Below are 12818 nucleotides of genomic sequence, written 5' to 3'. Positions count from 1 at the left end.
AATCCCAGCAGTGCCTCCATCAGGCATGAATGAACTCAACTGGGAAGGGGGATGGGTAAAAAGATATATGTAAATGGTTGCACTCTTTCCTCCTTCTTAAAGAGCAAAATAAACAGTGTAGTTGAATTAAAAAAAAAAAAAAAAGACCTTGGACGTTAACAATACAATGGCTTTTTCATAGAAGGCTTCAGGAAATGCCAAGGTCTGTCACTGGGGCTGGAGACATTTTGTTCCCATTGTGTAGAAAGAGACTGATGAGATCTCTTAAGCAATCCCACAGACCTACTGTTTTAAGGGATCAGAACGCTTTTTACTGCATCTCAATTTCTGTAGGACTTTAACTTTATGGAGAGAAAATCCCAGCCTCCCCCCCTCCTCCCACCCACCTCACCCACAATAGACAGGGCATGTTTTACCTCAGGGGAACTCAAAGCTGGAGAGCTCTGATCCCAGGGGTCGACTGGATATAACAGCTCTTTGAGTCTTTTCTGGTTCATACTTCAAACTCCATAAATATAAATCTAGCTCCGTTCAGATGAGCAGTAAGATTTTTAAGGAGGGCTTGGGGGTTGGGGAGGATAGGAAATATGAGCCTATCTTACATCTTCACGGGATGGGGCATCTTTATCTTCATTATGGACATGCAGAAAAGGCACTCTGTCCCAGGGACAGAAAGACGGAGTTTGACAGTGAATTCACACCCTCAGTGTTGACTTTAGACTGATCCGAGAAAATGACCGCCTCTCACTCTTGGAAAAGCTCAATGTACCATGAGAAGTGCACAGCGCTGCCTGATGCACGGTGTTTAGGTTTATTTTGACCTTACTAAATCATGGAAAGTGGCTCCTATGAGGGAAGTGGGTTTTTTTTTTTTTTTAATTTTAATTTCCTGCACGATTACTCAGGTGGCTTTTCCTGTTTCTTCTCCCCCTCCTGGACTTGGGTCCTTAATTACTATTGCAGAGAACTGGAAGGATGCCTGCTCTCCCAGCACGGTCTCCTCTGCTCGGCCTCCTCCCTCCTCGCCCCCACCCTCCCTTCCTGGCCCCGCCTCCGCCGCGCACCCCGTGGCCAGCAGCTAGACAGCTGTGTTCAATCAGAAACCACTTACAACTCCAGACGATTCAAAGGGGAAACTTCGGCGTGAAGTGCAGCTCGCCTCCAGCTCTCTCCCGCTCTCTCCCGCTCTCTCCCCCTCTCTCCCCTTCCCTGGAGCCCGAGGCGCGGACCTTCCTCACCCCACCGCCCTAGTTTTTGCCGGAGCTCGCCGGAGCCCTCCAGGGTGCCCGCGCGTGCTGGGAGGTGCCCTCCAGCCTGGTAATGGGGGGCGGCGAGACACCGTAGGAGTGGCGAGGCGGCGCCTTGGGTGGCACTGCCCCGGGACCCGGCGGAGGGTGCGCGGGGCGGGCGGGTCCCCGCGCCGGCTCCGCCGCTGCAGCAGCTGCGAGCGCGCCACGCCACCGAGCCTCCTGCAGCAATGGCTCGTCCGTGAAACGCGAGCCGGCTCTGCTGCTTTTAGGAGCGCCTGCATCCTTCGCGTGGGCTTCACAACTGTCCTGGGCGAAAATGGCTGTCTAGACTAAAATGCGCCAGTAGGGACCAAGCAGTGGATATCGAGCCTGTTAAGCCCAACTCTTCAGCTCCGAGACCTGGAGGAGGAAGAGCCCGGCTCTGAAAAGTGCATCATGAATTCTGGAGTTGCCATGAAATATGGAAGCGACTCCTCGGCCGAGCTGAGCGAGGTAAGAAACAGCGGAGGTCAGGAGCTAGGGTTTCCCGTGCATTTGCTTTTCGACAAACCCCCTGCCCCCCCCACCCCGATCTCCCCCAGCTCCGCACCCCGCTCCACCCAACCCCCTCGTGCTCCCGGTCTGGAGGCAGCGCAATCGAAGATTAATAGATTTTCTGGATCTTGTTTTAACTTGTAGTGCTACTCAGGAAATGACCTGAACTGGCGTGATATTTCAGTCTGAAATGAGTGGCTTAAAAAAGAAACAACCTCTCCCCAAGCTGCCGAGGCGTTTTGCTCTCAACAATCTGGACCCCCTGTCCCTTCCCACCCGCGTTCCCCAGTTCATATACATCATTTCTTTTCCTAATCGGTAAAATACACGGAGATCCCAGCTGAGCTTAAGCCGACGGTAACTGATTTTGTGGGGCTGGGGGTGGTGGTGGTGGTGAGGGGGCCGCATTGGATTATTGACGCTCCCACTTGGCTCCCACGTGTGACGCGTTTGGCTAAGTTCGGGCAAGGTGGTCTCTTCCCCAGGCGGAGATGAATGACCCGCGCTGGGGGGGCCGGGGGGAGGAAGCACATCAAAGCCGCTTAGAACTTTATTTCCTGCCCGGGTCTGGACTCCTGAGTCTTTGAGGCCAGCGCCTTTGCAATTCCTGGGCTCCCACTGTAACGTATCCACTGGAGTGTTGGAGACCAGCTTTGAAATTAAAGCTCCATCAAACAGTATGCAAATAAGCTGCTCAAAGCCACCTTTTTTTGGTGACTCTAGGGATGCCTCGGGCACATCCCCCAAAGCTTTGAATACCTAAAGAGCGGAGCCGAGAAACCTACAGAACTGGATGCTCAAAAGAGAAAAGCAGGGCTGTGTCATTGGTGTCTCCAGCAGGAGTCTTGGTGGCCGTGGGTTTCCCTCTCCGCACCATCACTGAGCCATTTATGGGGGCAAAAGTAGTGGAAGTAGTCTGTGCTGCTTGAGTAGCGCTGAAGTCCTAGGAAAGGGGAGGAAAAGACCGGTGTAAAAGCAGCTGGGAGGCAGATCGTGATGTCAGGTTACCAACGGCGAAGAGAAGATGAAAGGTGGCGCCCTCACTGGGGTAGGGGTGGGAGGTGTTGGGGAAGAGACGGGGAGAAGAGGAGAAGATGGCGGGGGCGGGGACCTTAGTAGACCTGCGTCTGGGATCCAACAGTGCATGGGGTGGACCCTCGCCGGGTGCTCCACGTGTCATGCTGCTGTGCCCTTCCTGCTCTGGTTTGAGATGACATTCCGAGGTGCTGGCCCAAGGAGGTAAAGCATTTCCTGATCCCCATGGTGGTTCCCCCTGTGATGTAGAAGCCTTGAGAAATGCTGAAAGTGAGAACTTAATTTAAAAATGGGAGGTGAGGAAGGAGGCATGGGGACCCAAGTGACTTCTGCCAATTTTATATTCAGGGAAAGGTCTCATATCTGAACTAGAACCTAGGGCCCTGCTTATCCAGAACTAACAGTGTTTAAGGAGAAGCCTTTGATGTATCTTTTGAGGTCATTTAAAAACCAAAAACTAAAAACATATCTCCTGCAGAGTCTTTGCCAGGCCCTTCACATTGTTTCTCTCTGTGCAGCCGCCTTAACTCTTGTCACCTGAAGTGTGCTGTTCAGTAACCTTCATTTCAATGAATCATGGATTTAGAATGAGGGTGGCTGGAGCCCTGAGCGAGAAAGACGAGGTGTGAATTGACTTTAATCGTACTAGGATTAGATGAGCCCAGAGTTTACGACACTCAGGTGCAAAGTAAAACTCCATTTTTTGGCCTCCTTGTATCCATTTCTTAAATAATCCCTATAAAGCTGTGGCCAGATGAAAGAGTTGAGGCTGCTTTGTGGTCCCTGTGTTAGTTGGAAAAATAACATTTGTGCATTATAGGCTGACATTGTCTTGTCCCTAAGAAAATATACAAGTTTCTACTTCAGCTATATCCTTTACCAAATTCTTGTCATTGGTGTCTGTTCATTCTTTTTTTTTTTTTTTTTTTTGCGTTCTTTGGAGCCAGTTCTAGGTTCCATGATTTAGTTGTACCTCTGTCCCTCCCAATCTTAGTTTCCCTGCAGGTTGAGTAGTTGCAAAAGTCTGTAAGTTATTTTTACTTTCTGTATATATTTTAAATTAGGGTATGTGTAAAGAGAATTTGTAAGGCAAGAAGGTGTGTGTGTGGTTCATACCTTATGAACCCTAAGTCTCAGTTCAATTTATCATGGGCAATAGCTTTAGTATTTACCATTTCTATAGTGTCCGTAGATCAATATCCACAGATCCAAATACAATTCATTTCTATTTTTCACGTTAGGTCTTTGGTGTAGAGTTTATTCTTTTTGCTGTAATTTTTCTCTTAAACAATGCTTTTCCTTTAACACCTTGTGGGGCAAAGTTGCCCTCTCTTTTGATGGCTGACTCCTCCTCCTCACCTGGAAGCACAGAGCTAATAAAACCCTGCAGGGGCCCCTTCAGTACCATGTCTCTGATTGCCCAGGAGACTCACCGTTGTCCGGAGGTCATCACGGGGTCAGATCCAGGCTGATGTTCACCAGGCATTTCAGTGGTGGGAAGAACCCTGAAAGGACCCACATTGTCCTGGGTATCATAAACATGAGTCCTCTCATTGGTGTTGACTTGTGCACTTACCCCTTCTACAAAGGGTCCTCTAGCCACAGGAGTCATTGACTCTTTGACAATAATGTTGACACTGACTCCCTAATATCCTGAACAAAAGGGAGTGACTTTAATCAATTTCTGGTTGTAATTTGCTGATCCCCTTAGTGAGAGCAGCAAGCTTTGGTCAGCAAGCTTTTGAGGGGTTGACTTTTGCCTATAGTGGCACAGAAATGCTCAGATACAAGGAAGGCAGGAGGCATTTGAGTGTGAGGGAAACAGGATTAGGAGACCTAGAACTGGTTATTGGGAATGAGGTGTTTTCCATGTATGAGAACTTTAACATGGAAAATCAGGAAATTCATGAATGTGTGTTCCTTTTGTGTCTTTAGTTTGAGCAATAGACATTTAAGATCCTGCAGGTTAGGCCAGGCGTTGTGGCTCATGCCTGTAATCCTAGCACTCTGGGAGGCCCAGGTGGGTGGATTGTTTGAGCTCAGGAGTTCGAGACCAGCCTTAGCAAGAGGGAGACCCCGTCTCTACTAAAAATAGAAAGAAATTAGCTGAACAACTAAAAATATATAGAAAAAATTAGCCGGGCATGGTGGTGCATGCCTGTAGTCCCAGCTACTCAGGAGACTGAGGCAGGAGGATTGCTTGAGCCCAGGAGTTTGAGGTTGCGATTATTGGAGATAATAAAATTGCCTCTATCTAACATTCAAAGACATTTTTATTTATTCATTGACCATGGGTTATGTCAAGTCTGAACTCTTTTGAAAGCAACGAATCCCTACCAGTAACAACAGAAATGCAAAAGGAAAATTTTAGAAACATGAATTGGCAGTTTCTCCTTTTTTTCTTGGCTGTAGCTGTCTCTATCAAAGATTCAAAGGATTTTTTTTAAACGTGAGGTTAAAGAAGGACTTTAACATCAGCCAAATCAAAGGTACTTAGAAAATTAAATGTTTTGACTTTTAACCTTCCTCCCCCACAATCAAGAAGTTGAATGGCCACCCTTTCAGCAGCACTAAATTTTCCTAAAGCTTGTCAGGGAAGGCTCTGGTATCTTCTTCCTCATGGTCTTAAGTTTTAGGTCAGCAGTTAGCTCTGTTTGTCTCAGTAAAACTTGTGGGGCCAGTATATAGTTTAACTGTCACAGGTACATCTCTTGGCTCTTAGAATAACTCATACTTTGGAAGGAAGATGTCTTAAGGTTTAGCAAGATCAGAGTAAAACTTGAATTTACTCATCCTTGCAGAATAGTTTTCTGCTTGATCTGCTTGCCTGCTAGAAAGCTGCCTATTTATCTAGGGAAATAAAAATTTATTTTTGAAAATGTGTCCTTTCTTGCCAATCATTAAAACCTCTGGGGATGAAAGAATGTTCTTTTTTTATTCAAAGAATTTCTCCGAAGCAATCAACTTATATTCTTTGCCTTTTAATCATTATTTAAACAACGAACAGGCAAAATTCTCCATTGCCATTTACTTTAAAACATTGGTTGCACCTGGAAATCATGTTTCCCTTACCCCTCCCCCATCTCTTCATTCAAAGCCTCAGTTCCCAGACCATTCCACTTCTGAATTAGGCCTAAGAGGCAACTCTCCATGCTTTTGCCGTTCACTTGTTAGGTAACTCCTGAAACCCATCCTCATTGCGCTAATTAAGATGTAGGATTGTATAGAAGAAAGTTGTGCGCTGCATAGATTATCTTGTGTGACTAAGTGGCCATCTCACAGATACACTTATTCCTCGTCATCAAATTAATTATAAAATATCAGAGCTGGGAGGGGCCTGCCTGCGAGATCACCTGGTATTCCCACACCCCCGTATGCTTCCTTATACTGCTGTCTTTAGAAAAATCACACTTCCTCGTAATGAGTTGTTTCACGTCTGTCTTAGTCACAGCTTGTAAGCACGAGAAGAGCTGCGTCAAGCCCTGGTGCAGAGTCTGGCACATAGTAGGTGTCCTGCCAGTGTTGTGAATGAATGAACACCTTGCTGCTCTCTCCCTTTTCCTTTTTTATAAATACCATATAGAATTTGAGGAACTCCAGTGAAGTGATTGGTTTGAGGTTTTTTATTTTTTGGATGTCCATGGCTGTGTAACCAACTGCTCCAGAATTTAAGGCTCAAAGTAGTCTTATTTGCTCATGGCTTTGCAATTTGGGCAGAGTTCAGGGGGGAAGACTTGAATCTGTGACTGGAGCAAGAGGACCCACTTCCGAGATGGCCCAATCACAGGGCAGGCAAGCTAGTGCTGCCTGTGAGCGGGGAGATCAGCTTACTTCTCTTCCACAGGGGCCTCCCTGCTGCGTGGCAGCTTGGGCGTGGCAGCTGGGCTCCAGGAAGAAGGAGGTAGAAGCTCTCTTAAAGTTCTCTTAAAATGCAGGCCTGAGATTGGCACCGGGGTCACTTCTGGGTGTTCTGTTGGTCAAAACAGCTGTATGCCCAGCCCAGATTCAAAGCATTAAAGAAATAGATCCCACCTCTCCAAGAAGGGCGTGACAAAGCATTTGCAACCATTTTCAATCCACTGCAGAGGCCAAAAAATGACAGACCCTTGTCTAAAACCCTGGTCTCTTAATTCCCAATGCCTGACAACAGTTTTTTTTTTGTTGTTGTTGTTAGCTGTTCATTCAGTGATTTGTAATGGTAACATTTTCTGAGCATGTCCCAGATATTGACAGGCTTAACTGTCAAAAATCCTGTGAGATATACTCTGTTATACCCATGTTACAGGTACAGAAATTAAGGCATAAAGAGGTGAAAAAATTTGCCAGACTACACAGACTATAGAAGGTGGAGTCATGGTTTGTACCCAGGTAGTCTTTCTCTAGAGCGCCACTATTTGTGCACTATTGTCTTTCACTAGCTTCTGTAACCATGCTCAGCTTTTGATCACGTGTTCCTAGAAGGGAGTATTCTATTTAATAAGCCTGTTTAACTTGATTTGTATTGTAATCCCTATGCAATACCCAGATGACTGTTTTTGATAAACATGAAATGGATATGATTGGAGTAAAGGGATATAGTCACTGGCATTGCCTCCAAGTGGCTGAGGAATTCTAGGCATTGATTTTCCAGAGCCCTAAATGCAGATCTATCAAGATAAGGAATAGTGTGATCCTCATTCAGTGGGGCAGGGTGGGGGGTGACAAGGGGGATGGGATGCCACAACCTCTGTCCCACTGCCTATGCACTGAGAGGCATCTGAGGGATTGCTGTTACAATAGTTAAGGTGCCAGAAAGAGAAGAATAAAGCTTCCTCTGTCACAATAATTGGAGCTCTCCCACCTGCAGGCAGTGGCTAAATCACTGCGGGGCTGCAGATGCGCGGGCTGGGGAAGAAAGCCCAGGAACCCAGTGAAGTTGGGGCCAAGGCTGTGTGGCAGGGCAGGCGCCGGCAGCCAGGTCCTCAAGAAGCATGTGCTGAACGTGGCATTGAGGTCAGCAGTCAAACCCAGTGGACAAGGTGACATAGGTCAAGCCACAGAGATGGTTCCTGTGGCTGGAACCAGGTGGAAGTCAAAGCAACAAGAGAAAATGTGATATCAGAGGTGAAGGTTAATCAAAGATCAGGTAAATGATCAGGAACTGAGATGGCCACAGACCTGAAGGCAGAGAAAGAACATTCTGAGAAAGTGCTTTGTCCAGTTGGGAACCCTTTAGATCCTTAGACTTCTCATCTTAAGGAAGCACCTACGGGACTCTGGGTACCAGATTTGAGGTGCCGGACCCTCGAGTGAGTGGGCACACTGATCTAGAGTGAGGAAAGTCATGGTGACGCTCAGGTCACAAGGTCAGGGGTGCTGTCTTAATAGCTACCTCAACCTGATGTGCCCGATGCGAGTCACAAGGAAGGCTTCCTCCCAGGTGGGATTGCAATCGGAAGATCAAACCTGCATTTATAGCAAAATTAAGAAGTTGTCGATGAACAGAGATTTCAAATTTAGTTTTTGATCTAAGGAATCAAATTTCAGAAAACCAAGATTATATTTTAAGTAATGCAAGATTCTGGGACAGGGGTTATGTTGGCAAGATTACAGAATTAGACAAGCCAGAAAAGACTCTGAAAACTGATAGCTATGAGTCAGGACGTGGATTATTTACATTGGTGAGGGGATGTCATAGCAGAGATAAATATACGTAATTCTTTTCTTGACCCCTCCCCCCATACCTACCCGGATTCCTAGCAGTAGTATCTTTTCACTCTTGGAAAGAAAAAAAACAACCTGATTACACAGATAAACAAAAATCCAATTTATAGAGTAAATATTTACTGGGACCACAGAGCTACCCTGTCTTTCTAGCCCTTTTTCTCTTGTTGAGTAAAAACAGCCGAAATCAGTACACAGAGGAAAGAGGATACCCTTTGGAAGGTTTGCATTACCATGGGAGTGACTGAGTTTGTAAAGCACTTTCTATGTGTGAATCTCTCAAGATATTCCTGCAATTCAGGAAAGAGGTTAAACCTTGAGATAGTCTTTTAAGAAAAAATTCCAAAATTAGTAGCTTTTGATTCTACTTGCGATACAAAGAGCTGTAGGTTGAGTTTGTTCACTTTGTAACTAAGCAATAAAAGCCCGTTGGGCTGGGAAATTTGTAGGTGGAAGTTACTTGATGCTTTGGTTAGTGGAATATTTTGAGGCAGATCCCTTGTTATGAGATTTGATCAGTACCTGGAACGCACGATGGGACATAGGGGGCCAGAGATGGAAATGCATCTTAAACCAAAGGCTTAGTGTTTGATTACTTGAGAACAGAAAGTTTCACAAAACCTCGATGTGTGCGTGCGTGTCAGTTAACTCCAGCTGGGGTTGTGAGAAATACTGAAGCAGTTGTCAAGGGAAGAATGCCAACATGGGAAAAGATTGCCTTGCAATTAGAAAAGCAATGGAGTTCTCTGATTGGTTATATGGTAAGAGTGGGAGTAATTGCTTGTCCTTGTTTTCCTATGGGTTGTGTGAACTTGTCTGGAGACTACACGGCACACTTGGACTCCTCCTCATTCTCTGTCCCAACGCCTCCCAGCTTTGCCAGGTTAATTGTTCCTTCCCTCGCCTGTGTTCAGAACACTTACTGTGGTTACCTATGTATAAGTCCGCCTCCCTGGGGAGACCAGGAGATCTTTGAAGGCAGGGGCAAAGTAAAACCAATCACTGTATTACCAGTGCCAAGTCAATATGTGATAGAGTAGGGCATTAACAGACTTCAAAGTTGCTTGTTTGGACCAAATCCCAGTTGCCATTTTACTGTGACAGATGTGTTGGATTGACTACTTTTCTATTTTGGTTAAAGTAGGCATTTGATGGAATTTAGTTTGGTCATTATGGCTGTGATTTATTATCTCTTCCCTGTTCATTTTATTCATTCAACAAATACTGTGTGCCTTCCACCTGCCAGATGCTGTGTCAGGTCTGGTGATATAGCAACAAACAAAACTGATGTAGCCCTTCTTCTCATGGGCCCCACATTCTGGTGGCAGACAGACAATGCACATGGGCAGATGTGTGTCCATTGGTGATGATACGTGCTGTAATGAAAATAATACCCAGGGAATGAGGGAGGGAGGGAGGGAGGGATGCTATTTTAGTGATCAGGGAAGACCTCTCTGTGGAGTCTATGAACTGAGACCTGAAAGAAATGAAGGATACAGGAAGATGAGGGATGATCATGCCAGGCAGAGGGAAGAGCAAGGGCCAACGTGCAGAGGCCAGAGCACTCTGGGAGTGTTTTAAGGAGTAGAAAAGAGATTATGTGGCTGAGAGATGTGGAAGAAGATAAGATCTGAGAAAATGGGTCTGGCCAGACTACCTGGGGCTTCAGAAGCCATGGAAAAGAATCTGGATCTCTTTGGAGAGTGTTGAACATAGGACTGAATTTATGTTTTATTTTCTTACTCTTTTTTTTTAATTTTTTTTTTTTGAGACAGGGTGTTTTTGCTCTGTTGCCCGGGCCAAGAGTGCAGTGGCATCATCATAGCTCACTGTACCCTCAAACTCCTGGGGTCAAGTGATTCTCCTGCCTCAGCCTCCTGAGTAGCTGGGACTACAGGTGCACACTGCCACTCCCAGCTAATTTTTTCTATTTTTTTGTAGAGAGGGGATCTGACTCTTGCTTAGGCTGGTCTTGAACTCCTGGCCTCAAGTAATCCCCCTGCCTTGGCCTCCCAAAGTGCTAGGATTATAGTCGTAAGCCACCTCCCCCAGCATCTTTTTATATATATATATTTTTTATTGTTGGATAGAGTGTGGGAGAGGTGGGCAGGAGGAAGAATTCGGAAAGAAAAGGCTAAGAAGGTTGTGTTCCAAAAGCCAATTAAAGAAAGTGTTTTCAGAAGAGGGTGGAGTGATCCATCCTCAAATACTTCCCCTTTTGCTTCACTCCTTTGAAGCCTGTGTATATTCCTGAACTTTCAAATTGTGTCATTTTCTGTAATCAGAAATAATTGTTACATGCCATAAAAATAAACTGTAATTCTTTTTTGATGTCTTCAAAGTATTTGAATTTGTTTTCCCCTTAAAAGGAATAGTTTAGAGAACTGAGTGGCATGGACTCCGGCCAAGAATGATTTGAAAATTGCCTTCCCTTGATTGGTGGTCCAGTATTGACGGGTACTGATGATGGAGAATATAGGTGGGCTCCGAATGAGGAAAACTGAGCTCTACTTTCCACTGTCACTTAAACCAGTTTCCTTCAGCTATTAGAAATCTCTGACTTTATTTTTATGAACCTTAGTATCAGTTTATTGATTTTTAACAAATATAGCTCCAAGGAGACCAGAATGCTGACATTGGCTATTGAAAAGCTACTTGGCAGTCAGATGATGACCAGAATTTGCCTGGTAAGCATGGAAAAGACAAAGGAGATGCTTCTGTTGATGGTGCTGTTAAGCTTATCTTTAACTTGAGTTTTTTCTTGCCCGAACCTTTTGCCTGACTGATGAGGGAAGTGAGGCCTGAAGAAGACTAGATAGTGGCAGAGGAGGAAATGTAGAAGCCCAGTTTTTTTTCCCTCTTTTGCCTTTGGGGTATCTTTTTCCCTCTTTTGCCTTAACTTCCTCTGTTTCTACATCACAGGATATTTGCATTAAGGTAAGTGTTTTGTAATATTCTGTGTTTATTTAATAGGAGAAAGTCTAATGCTTCAGTAAATCTTCTACATATGGCATTATTGCAGATAATACTGTTAAAATACATTTGAGGAAGAAAATGTGGGAAAAACTCTTATAGACATTGGCCTCGGCAAAGAATTTATGAAGAAGACCCCAAAGGCAATCACAGCAACAACAAAAATAAATAAATGGGACCTGATCAAATTAAAAAGCTTCTGCACAGCCAAAGAAACTATCACAAGAGCAAACAGACAACCTACAGAATGGGAAAAATTTCCTCATGGTACACATCCGATAAAGGGCTGATAACTAGAATCTATTTAGAACTCAGGAAAATCAGCAAGAAAAAATCAAACAACCCTATTGAAAAGTGGGCAAAGGACGTGAACAGAAACTTTTCAAAAGAAGACAGAAAAATGGCCAACAAACATATGAAAAAATGCTCAACATCTCTAATCATCAGGGAAATGCAAATCAAAACCACAATGAGATATCACTTACCTCCTGTGAGAATGGCCTTTATCAAAAAGCCAAAACAATAAATGTTGACGTGGACGCAGAGAGATGGGAACACTGCTCGTGGGACTGCAAACTAGTGCAACCCCTGTGGAAAGCAATTTGGAGATACCTTAAAGAGATACAAGTGGACCTACCATTTGATCCAGCAATCCCATTACTGAGCATCTACCCAAAAGAACAAAGGACATTCTATGAAAAAAGACATTTGCACTCGAATGTTTATAGCAGCACAATTCACAATCGCAAAGATGTGGAAACAACCCAAGTGCCCATGAATACATAAGTGGATTAATAAAATGTAGTATATGTATACCATGGAGTACTACTCAGCTATAAGAAACAATGGTGATATAGAATCTCTTATGTTCTCCTGGATAGAGTTGGAACCCATTCTACTAAGTGAAGTATCCCAAGAATGGAAAAACAAGCACCATATGTACTCACCAGCAAATTGGTTTCACTGATCAACACCTAAGAGCACATATAGGAATAACATTAATCGGGTGTCAGGCAGATGTGGGTGGGGAGGAGATGGGTGTATACATACATAATGAGTGCGATGTGTACCGTCCTGGGGATGGACACGCTTGAAGCTCTGACTCGGGGGGATGGGGAGGGTCAAGGGCAATATACGTAACCTAAACTTTTGAACCCCCATAATATGCTGAAATAAAAAAAATAAAATACATTTGAGATGGGCCGCACTTTGGGAGGCCGAGGTAGGAGGATCACTTGAGGCCAGGAGTTTGAGACCAGCCTCAGCAACACGGTGAGACCCTGCCACTGCTAAAAATAGAAAAATTAGTTGGGCATGATGGCA

General features: G+C 44.9%; 1 protein-coding gene across 1 annotated transcript in view; it reads left to right on the top strand.

Annotated features, from left to right (window-relative positions):
• Positions 1-1185: 1185 nt before the first annotated feature.
• The window catches only part of MCC (MCC regulator of WNT signaling pathway), a 253060-nt gene continuing 241427 nt past the window's right edge, over positions 1186-12818 (top strand). Inside the window, exon 1 of the mRNA XM_069492730.1 lies at positions 1186-1742. Coding sequence (XP_069348831.1) covers positions 1686-1742 — 57 coding nt within the window. The 5' untranslated portion in view covers positions 1186-1685. The remainder of the gene's footprint in view (positions 1743-12818) is intronic.

Source organism: Eulemur rufifrons, chromosome 17 (assembly GCF_041146395.1).
Source record: "Eulemur rufifrons isolate Redbay chromosome 17, OSU_ERuf_1, whole genome shotgun sequence".
NCBI lineage: Eukaryota > Metazoa > Chordata > Mammalia > Primates > Lemuridae > Eulemur > Eulemur rufifrons.
The sequence above is the reverse complement of the archived record's forward strand: the minus strand, read 5'-3'. Positions and strand labels throughout refer to the sequence as shown.